The 14166-nt window shown below is 37.0% G+C and overlaps 2 protein-coding genes across 3 annotated transcripts; one reads left to right on the top strand and one right to left on the bottom strand.

The window, feature by feature from the left end:
• The first annotated feature begins 2083 nt into the window (after window positions 1-2083).
• ucp1 (uncoupling protein 1) lies at window positions 2084-4660 on the top strand. Its single transcript, XM_041982324.1, has 7 exons — window positions 2084-2195; window positions 2369-2506; window positions 2700-2898; window positions 3216-3413; window positions 3488-3589; window positions 3904-4084; window positions 4227-4660. Exons 2-7 carry the CDS (start codon window positions 2381-2383, stop codon window positions 4339-4341), a joined length of 921 nt encoding a protein of 306 aa, XP_041838258.1. The 5' UTR covers window positions 2084-2195; window positions 2369-2380; the 3' UTR covers window positions 4342-4660.
• A 129-nt stretch (window positions 4661-4789) lies between these two features.
• elmod2 (ELMO/CED-12 domain containing 2) lies at window positions 4790-11870 on the bottom strand. Of its 2 annotated transcripts, none has more exons than XM_041982325.1 (9): window positions 11727-11870; window positions 10339-10485; window positions 10220-10248; window positions 8144-8241; window positions 7925-8054; window positions 7506-7639; window positions 5943-6011; window positions 5714-5847; window positions 4790-5630 (listed from the first exon to the last, which is right to left on the bottom strand). In XM_041982325.1, exons 2-9 carry the CDS (start codon window positions 10481-10483, stop codon window positions 5476-5478), a joined length of 894 nt encoding a protein of 297 aa, XP_041838259.1. In that variant the 5' UTR covers window positions 10484-10485; window positions 11727-11870; the 3' UTR covers window positions 4790-5475. The 2 variants fall into 2 exon arrangements, with proteins under 2 accessions (XP_041838259.1, XP_041838260.1); XM_041982326.1 differs by lacking the exon at window positions 11727-11870 and adding an exon at window positions 11236-11307.
• Window positions 11871-14166: the final 2296 nt, after the last annotated feature.

Raw genomic sequence — 14166 nt, 5'->3', positions numbered from 1 at the left:
TTGTTTGGAAAACCTGAAGGAAAAAACATTTAGCTGAAATTAAATTAAATACAGCTGAAAAGAGTAACTACCCGTTAATTCCAAACAATTACTGCTGTAAACTACTTGCAGTAAAACAAACCATTTGATTGATAATTTCTAATACCAAAGAGAGACTGTATGACTAGATGCACCTTTAACCTCAGTCGTTCATGCTGCCTGTCTATCAGTAAAGACCGAACACTCTGGGGTTGTGTCTCCAGTTGACCAATCACAGCCCTGCAGGCTCCCTCACAACAGCACTTCCTGCAGGCTGAAACACATGACTTAGCTATAAATTATTAAACTGAAACTGTAATGATGTTTGTCAGGACCAGGACAGATGGACAGTTACTTCTTCTAGGGCTTAAATAACACGTTTTTATGTGGGATTTCTTTATGATTGAGAAAAAAAATAAGTGCTGTGCAGCTAACAATAATTACTACTACTAATACTAATACTAATAATAATAATAATAATAAACCGATTTATTTACTTAAATTATTATTATTATTATTATTATTATTATTATTGCGCTTGTGAAGACATATCAGCTTTCCCAGGTTACTCTTTGCAATGTGGTATGATCTTGATTTTATTATAACTAATTCAGTTTACTTCAGTTTACCTGAGTTCCAGTTATTTAAAAAGAGACAGTGCATGTTAATTAACATTTTATAGTTTATTTTATAGCTTAGTATAGCTTAAATGTAAATTTGTCAGTCAGCAAATGAGCTTATTTTCATTTGTTGTCTCATGGCAGGTCCACCCAGTAACAGACGGTACATACTTTACAATGAAAATGAATAAATTTATGCATTTTCAAAGTACTTGTTAATACACATACAGCATAATAAGGTATGGTGAAAGATGTAGTAGGCTATATAGAGCAACGTATTTGGGGGTTTTGTGGGTAGTTCTCTCTAAAATAACATTCAAGATAAAAACAGTAACATTCCATTTTTGCAATAATTGTTTTAAAGGGATCTTAATTCGACCTTTTTATTTCCTTATTCTGATAGTCTGCAGATCACTGCCATGAGTAAGTACTAAATATGTAGGTAATATTAGAAAAAAAACTATATGCAATTCCCAAAGAAAATCTCTGAATTTCTAAAATAGTTCCAGCAAAACTTGAATTAAACTTTTTATGATAGTGGAATTTAATGCAGGACTATTGGATTGGACCAGCTCAATCCTTGCTAGGTAAACATCTGCATATCTCACTCTTTTCTTTTTCCTATAATTTACTGTTCCTGTTCAAGCTGCTTAATACGCTGCTTTTAATGTTATGAAAGAGGCCAAACACAGTGTGATGCAAAGTTCTTATCAGGCTCACAGTGAACCTGATAAGAACTTTTCACTGGTTCACGTCATGACTGTCCCACCTCCGTTCCCCAACAACTAGAACCAGAGGGTGTGAGTAGCATCATAGAAATAAAGAAGCAAATACTGAATGATACCATAATACTTTTTTGAAAGTGAAATGGTGACATGCCGGCTGTAAAGTCTGCAGAACAGTCTGTGATTCAGTCAATAAACTCCAAACACTGCTGCTCACAAACTTCTGCTATCATTGGCTGAAGGCCCAGACAAGCTTCCATTGAAATAATCTGATAGCACTGAGTTATCACTGATGTTCAGGACAGACACTTGGTCTAATGAAGTAAATAGTTGCTGAACAATAAGTCTAAAACAGACTCAGAAGGTGTTTTATGTCTGCTGATATAGAATTTTACTTAGCTCACTGAACACAAAAGTGGATATAATGTTGGAAATGGATATTTGAACATGGAAAATAACATTAAAATTCTAAGTTTATAGAAACATGTCTGGAAATATATTTAGTTTGCATGAGAAGATTTATCTTCATAGAATGGGGAAGTAAACTTTTGTTTTTCTGAAAAGCATCTGCACCGTGAGATAAATTGAACATTGACTATTTGACAGTCAATGGACTTTGATTTGACCCGGGTGTACAGGAGTACACAGTAACGCCTCTTTGTCGATGTCATAAAGAAAAGCCCATCGGAAAACACATAAATGCAGAGGAAAAGATGCCTCTTTCCTTTCTGTGTGGCTGGGCCCTTCATGGATTACAATCTGGTCATTTAAATCCTGCCTAGCAACAACTAACTGTAGACCAAAAGGACCCTTAAACTTAACCTAAAACAATGTAAGTGTAATTTACACATCAGTCTGTTCTCATTTCACTGTAGTTCAATTAAAAACAATGAATGATGAATTTATGAGCTAAATATTTATGCTGTGATTTTCTAAGAGACAACCTAACCCTGGTTTGACTTTGCATGTGTATGTTTGCATGTTGGGATGCACCTGTCTGCACAGTGGAAGGAAAACATGGTAGGACTTAAACCCTCAGATGTTCCGCCTCCTCTGGGAGTGAAGATGGCGAGTGCTGGAGCTGCAGCCTGTATAGCTGACATTGTCACATTTCCTCTGGACACAGCCAAAGTCAGATTACAGGTACCTGTTAAATTATATCAGTGTAGAAGAAAATTCAATCACTTAAATCATCCTGACTGAAGCACATCTGATGTCATGATCTTCAACTCCTCTAGTTTTGTTACTTGGAAACACAAAGTGATGTTTGCTCTGTTGACTTGAATGCTTCATCTCCTTCCTTCAGCTACCTTTGTGCATATATTTGTGTCTTCAGATTCAGGGTGAGAAGAAAGCAGTGGAAGGCATCAGATACAAAGGGGTGTTCGGGACCATCACCACCATGATCCGAACAGAGGGGCCTAAGTCCTTGTATAACGGGCTGGTGGCTGGCCTGCAGAGACAGCTGTGCTTCGCCTCTATCAGAATCGGCCTCTATGACAACGTCAAAAACTTCTACACTGGTGGCAAAGACAGTAAGTGGTTACTTCTGAAAAGCATAAAACGTATGGTTTATAGCTAGATCCCAATGTCCAACAGTAAGAAAGAAAACTAAGATGGAAGAGGCATGCCAGATTTATCTAAGATAACTCAGAATAAGATATGGCTTAGAAATCCAGTTCAGATAAAAAGGATCTCAAAATCCTAAAAATATTAAATATATATTAAGTGTTTATAATCAATTCATCTATCTGAAGAAATGTTATCTTTTATATGGAGTTGCAGCATTTTGGCTGTTTCTACAGTTTCTTCTAATGTCATATTCTCCTCCTGCTTGTTCTTGTTTCTCTAGACCCCGGTGTGCTGGTACGGATCCTGGCAGGTTGCACAACAGGTGCTATGGCAGTATCCTTTGCTCAACCCACTGATGTGGTCAAGGTTCGATTCCAAGCACAGATGAACCTGGATGGTGTGGCTCGTCGCTACAGTGGCACTATGCAAGCCTACAAGCACATCTTCCAGAACGAAGGCATGCGTGGGCTCTGGAAAGGTACCATTTGAGTTTCATGAAAAACCTAATCTAGAGATCCTTTATCAGTAACATTAATCATTCATGTCATCAAGGAACACTGCCCAACATCACAAGGAACGCACTGGTCAACTGCACAGAGCTGGTTACATATGACCTGATCAAGGAGGCCATTCTTAGACATAACCTCATGTCAGGTAAGTGCATGAACAAACACAAACACACCCCATCCCAGAAAGAGGGTTGCTGATTGGGCTAAACTCCCAACACCCACTCACCTCTCTCTAACTCCTCCCCAGCTGATAACGGTACACATGCTGACAATACAGAACATGCTGTATTTTCCTTTCTTACTGCCATAAATACTGTTAATATGACATTGATCACAATCATTCATATTGCCTCGTTCACAAGATTGCACAATCTGCTGATGCGTGTCTTTGCTGCACAGCTGAGACCAACCACCTTGCTGACTTATGCTTCTTTACATATTCTACAACTCCCTTCACAGACAATCTTCCATGCCACTTTGTGTCTGCATTTGGTGCTGGCTTTGTTACCACGGTTATTGCTTCCCCAGTGGATGTGGTGAAAACAAGGTACATGAATTCACCACCAGGCCAGTACAAGAGTGCCATCAACTGTGCGTGGACCATGATGACCAAAGAGGGACCAACAGCATTCTACAAAGGGTAAGATTTTCCTCTGTGACCATGAACTTTTGTTAATTTAGAAATACATAGAAAAATGTAGACACATACATCCTTGGTGTACAAACTCTAATATTCCTACTTCATTAAAATTCTGATGTCTTTTTTTGTCATTTTTGTGTAGATTTGTGCCTTCGTTTCTGAGGTTGGGATCATGGAATGTTGTGATGTTTGTCTCATTTGAGCAAATCAAGAGGGCGATGATGGTCACAAAAAAGAGGATCGAAGCCACAAACTGAGATAACTGCTGTTAAAGTCTGACTGTGGAACTTGAAACCAGCAGAGCTGGAACGTAGATGAGAGAACTTAAGTGTGTAATCTCATTTTGGCTTTGTTCCAACATTTATTTTGCCCTGTGGCAACAAAGGAGGAAAAACTCTCCTTGTAAACAGAGTATTATATTTAACTTTATGTGTATAAAAACACACAGTTCTCCTTAAATATTTATAACCTGTCACACTGAGTCTGGTGCTGCCAATCCAATGCTAAGGATGTAAATCTAAAATTTGTAGATATGCATGCCAGGCAGTTTACAGCAGTGCACATCTGCATATGGGGGGAAAAAACATTTGTAACCTTAATTAAGTGTAAAGCATTTTTCTGTAAATCCTGAATATATCTGACTTGTTTACAGATGCTGTCATACTTTGTGTAGCTTTCTTTTTAACATAAACATGAAACAAGTTATAAGTCAAATGTGAATTTATTAACTTTGAGAAAGATGTGTGAGTCTTTACAAACCTTCCTCAAAAGTAAATCACTACATAAAAATAACAGGTAATAAAAATTCTGCTTCAGTCTTCATACACAAATTAATGAGAACCAGGGCATAAAACCTTTCTGCGTTTCACATCGCATAGATTACATACAGCATTAATGACGTGAGACACAAGTATGCACAACTCTACACAATGAAGACATTCCTTCCATTAAGTTTTAGCCATGAGCTGTGAACACAATCATACATTCCTGAGCAGGGTAATTATGAAAACAAAAAGTCTATAAATACAACAAGATAGCTAAAGTTTGGTTGTTCTTTGTTCTTCAAAAATTTGATCACCAAAAGTGCTTAAAAATCATTAATACCATCTGAGTCCCCTGCAGCAGCTCCCATTTCACACTCAACAACAATTACACCACTGGAATGGTCATTTTTTGGAGGTATAAGGAGCTGGATTTGTGCTCTGTGTGTAAAACCTTTACCATTTACTACAAATGAGTCACTAACCAAACAAAAAATGGGTTTGTTTTGTTTGAAACGGAACTTTTTGATGCTTCTGTTTTTGCTCTTTCTGAACATTTCTGCTTCTTTGCACCAGACCAAAACAATGTCACAGGTGATGAAGAGATCTGGCGAGAATTTTTAAAACACATTAGTTGGTACTGACAGTCAGTATGAGAGAAACATCAGGGTCCTGCAGATGACTCTTGACTATGTTATGGAATTTTTCTCTGTACTGATTGAACTGCATGATGCTCTCTGGTTCTTCTGCCACCCAGAATTTGTCAAACTCATAAGCCAGATAACCTAGAAGAGGAAAAGCACACATTGTAGAACACTCCACGTTGAGAATAGGAAGAACAGAATACTGATCTCATGCTGTAACTCACAGTATAGCTGATGAAAGTGTCTCAGCTCAGGTGTGCCCTGGACTGTATTGTAGAAATGTGGTTTCAGAGCACCACTCTTCAGTAGGCTGTAAGCCATTTCTGTCAAGTTAATTCCAACTATGGCATATGAATACCTGAAACATATACAAGTTGTTCACATTGAATATATTTTTTTAAATAACTATCATGTCTGACAACTCTATTGCGCAATACAGCGATGCTCTCTTACCCTAGTTTAGGATGGTTTGCATGAGACAACACCTGACGAGCCTCGGCTGTGTAGTTTTCACTGAAAAAACTGCAGGTGGAATTAAAAAAAGAAGACAACATTATCAAAGCTCACCATAAAATACTCCTTGATCAAGGTGGTTACTTTTATGGATGTACACGAAACAGGAAACAAGTACTCACTATTAATAACTGCAAATATTTATATGGTCTATGGCCTCAACAGTCAGGAAAGTCCTGCTGTTTAACCCTGTTTGTGTTTACTGAAGAGCTTTTTTTAACCAAGAAAACTCAAAATCACTTCTAATTAGTAATTCAAAGTGATTTCATGAGTTTTCTTAGGATTTGTAATTAGCACTTACATTATGTTCCATCAGATGGGGACATAAGTGCAGGTTAAAAACAGTCTACTAAACTGTAACTGTGAGGTGTAAACACACACTCCACACAAGTAGATCACTGACAGAGATTGGTGTTGCCTTATTATACAGCTATGGGCAAAGTTTAACTTTTAGTCATAGATGTTTCTGTACAGCTTTTTTTTGCACCAAACTCTTGACATCAGACAGTTTAATGCAAAAAGTAGTCCCACATTTTAGTCACAAGACCTGCTGGTACAGCCATTTACATTCAAAGATGGGAAAAGCCTTGGCTGTTCAGAAACTGTGTTGGAGCAGAAATTGTTTCCCAGTGAACATACAGGCAGAGATCAGGCCTTCTGGAATAATCTGGCTTGGTCACAGCAGCATTAGACTTGTTAAACACAGATCACTGAGGAGGACCTAATCCCAGCTATGAAGGTGCTGGATGTATTATGGCTTTTTGTTGCCTGACTGTCTCAGACAGGGTAGCTGGAATTTACTAAATCAGCTATGAATTCTCCATAATACCAAAAAGCCCTTGTAAACAATCTGAGATCATCTTGTCTGAGGCCGAAGCAAAAGCAAAAAAAAAAGCCTCAAAGATCAGGTAGCTGAAGGAACTGAGCACTGAAAGCTGGTCAAAGAAAAGGAAAAAAATGCTGATAGTGGTTACTTATTCTACAAAAGCTGGCCTATACAGGCATTTTTTCCACTAAAGAACATTACATTTATTGGCATTTTTTGTTAAATACATTTCTGAAGTACAGTTTATTTTGTCTAAAGTTAAGATATGACATCTTTCTCTAAAGATGCTGTTTCAAAGAAGGTTTAAATGTTTCTCCAAATATACATACATATATAACATATTAATGGAAAACTGTTGTCATAGCATGCACATATCCACACATTACAGCAGGGAATTTAAAATAAAAACAGCTTAGAAGAAGCCTAGGTCTATATATTGTATAAAACAAAAACATTGAGCATGTACATTGGAATTGGAAACAAGACCTTTTGCTGATGTTTCTTTAATGTAAGTGAAATTAGGCCAAAAGGGATTTCCGGTCCATGATGACTGACCTTTCTAATTGCTTCCCATTCAACAACATTCTGGTATTAGCTCTTCTTACTATAACTATTCTCTAAATATCTTTGTAACATAATGAATAAAAAAATCACACTGTTTTGAATGGAGTACTTACACAAGGTTAATCAGGCCCAGCAGACCCATCCCTCTGAAGTCAGTCTTGGGGTCATCTCCTTGGAATCCAATGTCTCCCCATTGTTTGGTTATTCTGGATTCCAGTTTGACCGTTGGCATCAACAAGTCCCACAGCTGGAAGTACAAATGTATCTAGTGTCAAACACTGGCCACTGTACTGAGTTGCAACTACAATGGCGTCTATTATGATGTTGTACATATTGGATGAGATAAACCTGACAAATGTTTTTGTAAAATCCGAAATGTCAAATTGGCAAAACGGAGAGGATTAAAAATATGTTGTTGCCTCACAATGCTCAAACTGAACAGAAAAAAATGATTATACAGATGAAACTTTTGTGGCCAAATATATTGTATGGCCACTATTACAGTGCAATATCCAGAAGAATGAATCCCCACCTTCAGAAGCATGGCTTCATGTTCAGGATTCTCAGGACTAAAGACTTCTTTCCTCAAGTCTTCCACAGATACATACAAGGTGCTGTATCCTGTCATCTGTAGCAGACAGATGTGTAGGCTCCCCTTGAACCTAAGAAAGAACAAATATATGACTGAATAATAACAAGATCACATATGCAGATAAATAAAAGAATTTCTAAAAAAGAGAAATAGTCTCACAAGGGGTCTTTTTGAGATTTGATATTCTTCTCTTTCATAATTTGGTCCACGCATTGCTCCAAATTATCCTTGTTAGATTTCAAAGCTCCTCTCAAAACCTAGAAAGAAAGAAAGAAAGAAAGAAAGAAAGAAAGAAAGAAAGAAAGATCAACAGAAAAAATGATACAGAAGGGCATCAGATGGAAAAGAGGTATTATGGCTGGCTTGTCAATCACAAGAGAAGGGATGTTTTTCAAAGTCAACTTCATAGAAAGGACAGGGTGAAACAGCACTTCTGACTGAATGGACTTTTGATTGGAAAATGCTTACAAAGCTGTAACTATTACTTGTAGAGTCAATTTATCTAAACTTGGCAAGTGTGGTGAAAGATAAGGACTGATTAAGTCCAGCTGATAAGACGTTTGCGTTCACACATCCAACAGGCAACAAGATAATGAAAAGGTCTGTAGTGAAGCAAAGGGTGCTTCTTTTAATGTCTGCGGGAGCAGCACAGTGAGCTCTCATCTGCTTTCTGTTGCAGTGAAGATAATTTTTCATATCAGAATAGACACAACTCATGATTACACTGAATTCAAATTTGCCTATCTGTATTTTTCTTACAATTTCTAAGAACATGGAAATTTGTGCAAGTGTCATAGCTTTTTATAAATGAATCTACACATTCTGTTTATTTGCTACCTGTCTAATACTAAAGTAACCCCCAGTATTCAAACAGCCTTGGAACTTCTCACTTGATTAAAAAAAAGAAAGAAAATAAAAGGGAAAAGAAAACAAAAACAAAAGGACATCTTAATAGAAAACAAATTAAGACAATCAAATATTTAATGCTCAGAAGCTGCAACAGTTTTCATATTTTTGATTGACAGCTAACAAGTTGGTACTGAAGTGGTCACAAGGTTCAACAGAAACAGTCCAACAGAGAGCTGTTTTTAATGCACAATTTGTGTAGCTACATTTAAAAGTTAACTAGGAGTTATTACAGATATAAACAAAACCTACTGCTATAACACACAGTTACCTCTGCCTTATGTTTTCAGCTGTGTGCGTCTGTCAGTCTGTCAGCAACGTAACGCCAAAGTAACAAGATGGACTTTGATTAAATTTTCCAAAATGGAATAAGGAACAACTGATTAGATTTTGGGGGTGATGCTGATCACCACCTCGACCCAGAATTTTTATTTAACACTAGAACAACCAGAGACGGGTATTTTTGACAGTGTCGAAGCAGTATAAAAATGATGAAGGTGCTGTTTACAGAGGCCAATTTTTTTTCCCTATGATTTTTTTTATCATTCAGAAATAGACACAGTTTCAATAAATAAATAATTGATTAGCATGGGGGATTACTTTGGGCTTGTATTTCAAATAGAAAATATTAAATGCTTACTAGTTTACAACATTCACTTATCAGCTAACATATAACAACATTAAATACTTAAATCATATAATGCTAAAGTAACCACAGTGCGCTGGATGTAAGCTGATATTCATTTATTGTATTGCACATCTAGAGCTCAAGAAGGAGGAGCGGCTCATTTCTCCCACGTCTGAGTCTTCCTCATTCGTTTGTTGAGCAAAGCCAAACTTATTCTGCATTCATTCTTCTGCTCCTGTTCATTTGTTTGTTTTTATGTTTTCGGTGGCATTGGTTTGTCTGTCCGTCTGTTACCAACAGAAGTTGTGGATTTTGGTTAAATTTTCAGGAAATGTCAGAAAAGGAACATGCAATTACATTTTGGGGGTGATCCAGATCACCATCTGGATTCAAGATTTTTTTAAAGAATTCTTTACTATAGGGAGATAGGGATAATTTCGCCATTACAGCATCTAGCTCATCAGATGATGCCCAGACTCATTGGCTAAATAAATAAATACAAGATGACTTCATGGTAGATGTTATAATCTGACAATCCATTTGACTCCGATTATGCTGATATGCTGGTGAGAAGGTTTAAAATATAAGGAGTACTGGGTTGGCTGTTGGGCCTTTTAGGGGTTTTTTTCTCAGGTGAGTGACCCTATGGCTTGACAGAGGTCTGCAATCTCTGAGTGCTTCTAGTTGTTTCATGTTCTTACCTTGTTCTTAGATGCCTGAAGAGAATATTCTAGAAACAACAAAAGAGGGAGATTATCACAACGGAAGAAATGTTTACTAAGAAGAAAAAGTGGACCACATGTAGGGTACTTTAGATCACCTGCTTTTGTTGTCCGCAACGCCCCTGGCTTGTATCCAGAGCATATTCTCTGTAGCTCACACTTCCCTGTTGCCTGTCTGATAAGCCATTTCAGCCAGTATCTCAGAAATGATGTATAAACATACTGCCAGATGTACCCAAACATTGCTATAACACAGGCAGAGACCACACATTAATTTATGGCATTTAATGAAACAACCTTTTACATTCAGTATGCTTTCCCCTTCAGTTTTCATCTTATAAAGCATAGAAAATTTATAGGAAGTTATGGATCAGTTTAAGTTGACACTGTAAATTAACATGTTATCAAAGCCTGTGAATGCTTTTACAAATGGGTCAAAAAGTATTCTAATAACAAGCAGTGGTGAGATATCAACAGTGAAACAAGTAAGGCTGATCTCCAATTTAGTGTTTCAGTCAAACATTGATGTAACTGGTAAGGAGTAACTGACTCATAACCTGACTGTTATGAATACATATTGTCAGTGAAAGAAGTACCTGAATGTGTTATAAAGTATATGAAAAAAAGAAAACACAAACCTTCAATATTAGTAGTAATATTTTATAATTCAAGTATACTTTATCAGCATACACATGTTCTGATAAACTACCACCAATATAACAAAATATCCATAACAAGAAATGCAAAGTAAGAGTAAGAACAAAAGTTTAACTTTCCCCTGGATGAAGTACAATATAAGCACAAAAAAGTGTTAGTAAAGCAAAGCTTATTTCACACAAAACTCTAAAGTGAGTCATAAATGCTAGTTTTGGTGAGTAATCTATCTTCCACCAACGTGTTATTGTGAGGGCATTTGCTGCTGACACACTGATCTGTTTGTGTCTCAGTAACAATGGCCACGTTTAGAAGCAGCTGAGACACAATGAAAAAATGACCGTAGAATTCGTAGATCCTTGTCCGAGCGGGTCAAGTTATTGTGGGTGTTATAAAATACAATACAGAATCTACAATCAGAGTCACAGCATCAATGAGACAAGAGTCACATGCCACCACACGTTCTTCACGGCCAAAACAATAGCACTGTGCCGGCTAGCATTACTGCTAATGCTAACTCCAGTCAAATGTGGTCATTCCTTTTAGTCACAAATACCCAGCGAGTTTAGTGGCGCTTCGATTAAAAAAAGAATATTAGCAAACTATTAATTGTATAATTTTCGTTATTATAATCTAAGTGAGCTAACTAGCTTCAAACTCACAAATGACAGTCCAGACAACAGGTTGTCAATACATTCGCTTGTTATGCTACATTACCATGCTATAGTAACGTCCCAAACATAGGGGTTGATAGTTTTCATAATAAACAAGCAGCTGAGGTTAAATTTACCCCACCACCGCAGAGATAATGTTGTTAAACCAAAAAACTTACCTCCAATTTGAAGCTACTACTCTGTGGAAAGGTTAGCAACGTCTCTTGACAACAGCTCTGTCTACGATGCGTTCACGTTCAGACCAGACACACAGCTACCTGACACTAGTCCCCCACGAAAGATAGATAATTGAGCTTTCTTTTTAAAAAAAAAAAATTTCATAGAGATTCTTGTAAAAGTTTTATAGAGCTTATGTTTTACTAACATGAAGATACGCGCTGAGAACCTCAGGTTAAATGTATTAAATATGAACAGCCTGATGTCTTTAAACACAACACTATGTACAGTGTTTTGTACCATCGCTGTTACAGCGCCATCTAGTGTTCACATCGTGCAGCTGTCTCCACTGGTCACTACACAGTTTGCTTCACAGCTGCTGCAATAACTGTCAGATTGATAATCAGGTTTGCAGGTCCGGGAACCATGACAAGTCAGGGAGCTAGGCCATCACATTATATTTCTAGAGTAATTCTGGGCTTATAATTGGCTATACGGAAATTAAATAAAAAAAAAACACATCCTGTCAATTTAGACCAAAATTTAAACTATATGAAAACACGCATGGTTTTAGAAGAAACTCAAAAGTCAATTAAAAAAGACTGAAATTACACAAAATGAGCTTTTTCTTGCCACTGGGAATGACCATAATGTGCAAAACTATCAAAATGAGACTCAAATGATAAAAGATTGGCCACAAAAAGGTGACAATCAAAGCAAGGTCCAAAACAACCACAATACAACCTATAATGACTCAGAATAGATTAAAAGTTAGTGACCAAACAGAAAAACATGCAAAATCAAAGGAAACAAACAAAACAACCAAGCATGGGCCACTAAGCAACCATAAAATAAAATGAAAAGTTGAAATTATGGAAAGATTATGCCAGAATTAGAGCAAGATAAACATGCAGCTGCACAAACCAAACAACTACATTTTTTTTCTCTAGTACTTTTTTACAGGTTTGTGTCCAGGAATCCATAGTTTCCTTTTTCATCAGTAAATAGAAAACATGACATTCAAGTTGCAGCTAAGTGAATGAGAACTACCCAAAAGTTAAAAATAAATAAGTCAACAAATAAATAAATGAATCAATAAATACATTTTTAAAAGCTGCCAAGCATATTCATGGCAAATAAATCAGTCAAACTCTTGCTTTTCCAAATTTTATCACTAGTTGCTGCCAGATTTGCAGCATGACTGTGTGTGCCAGCTTAAATAAATGTCAAATCCTTCCAAAAGGCTGCTTACCAACATCGACTAGTTATATCATTTTCAAAATTGGACAATATTGAACACAAAGTTCTCATTTATTTAACCCTGGTTCATTCAGTCTTATGTTACTTTGCCAAATGAATGGTGGCAAGACACAACCCACACTTTTTCCACTGCTCTCAAACCCCTTTCCTTCAGAAATACCATACCATACCATACCACACCAACTTTATTTATAAAGCACTTTAAAACAACCACAGCACACAGGAACAAAAACATCAGACATAAGAAAAGCTAAAGTCCAGCACTTTAAAGATCAAAGACTAAATCTCACTGAGGGTGAAAGCCAAAGAATGAAAATAGGTTTCAAGACAAGTTTTATAAGCAGACAGTGAAGTGTGTTTTCTTCTTATAAAAAAAATTCAAGACTAACCAAGCCTTAATATCCTCCAAACAACCCAGTAGAGGTCTTAACCAAGAAACCATCCTTCCTCTTTGAAGACAAGTAACTCTGGCAGTCATCAGCATAGCAATGAAAGGCAGTTCTGTGCTTTCTAAGGATGGAATTCAGAGGCAATAAATACAATGAAAAAAACAGTGGCCCTAGAATTGAGCCCTGTGGGACTCCGTACGACAGAGGAGCGCACAGTGATTCCAAGTCTGACATATTGACACAGAAGGACCTATCCACCAGATAAGACTTGAACCAAGCGCTGTGTCACAAATGCCCACAAGTTGATTCAAGTGGAATAATAAAATTTTGTGGTCCACTGTGTCAAAGACAGCAGTTAGGTCAAGCAAAAACAAACCACACAGTCACCAGCATCACATGCTAAGAAAACATCAATAATAACTTTTAACAATGCTACTTCTGTGCTATGGAGGGCTTTAAAACCTGATTTAAATGTTGTATGCATCCAAAAACTATTGTAATTGGCAGAAGTAATCTGGCACAACAATATACTGTATACAGCGAACCCTGAGATGTTAACCAGTTTTGCACTCAACTTTAATTAGGTTTTGGTCTACACTTTCACCTAATCAGTCCCTCTGGCTTTCACAGACTGGAGGTCTTTCCCATGCAATTACTACAACCAAGAGGATCTCCTGTCTGAGACTCAGGCTAAATTTGAAAACTGAATCCCCTGTAACCATGTGATAATAATAGTATGAGACATTAGTCATGGATGAGCTAGAAAATAGCCTTAAATGCTGATCTTACATTT

This window comes from Melanotaenia boesemani, chromosome 4, assembly GCF_017639745.1.
Source record: "Melanotaenia boesemani isolate fMelBoe1 chromosome 4, fMelBoe1.pri, whole genome shotgun sequence".
In the NCBI taxonomy this organism is placed as follows: domain Eukaryota; kingdom Metazoa; phylum Chordata; class Actinopteri; order Atheriniformes; family Melanotaeniidae; genus Melanotaenia; species Melanotaenia boesemani.
Note: the sequence above shows the minus strand (reverse complement) of the source record. Positions and strands in the feature narration are given on the sequence as shown.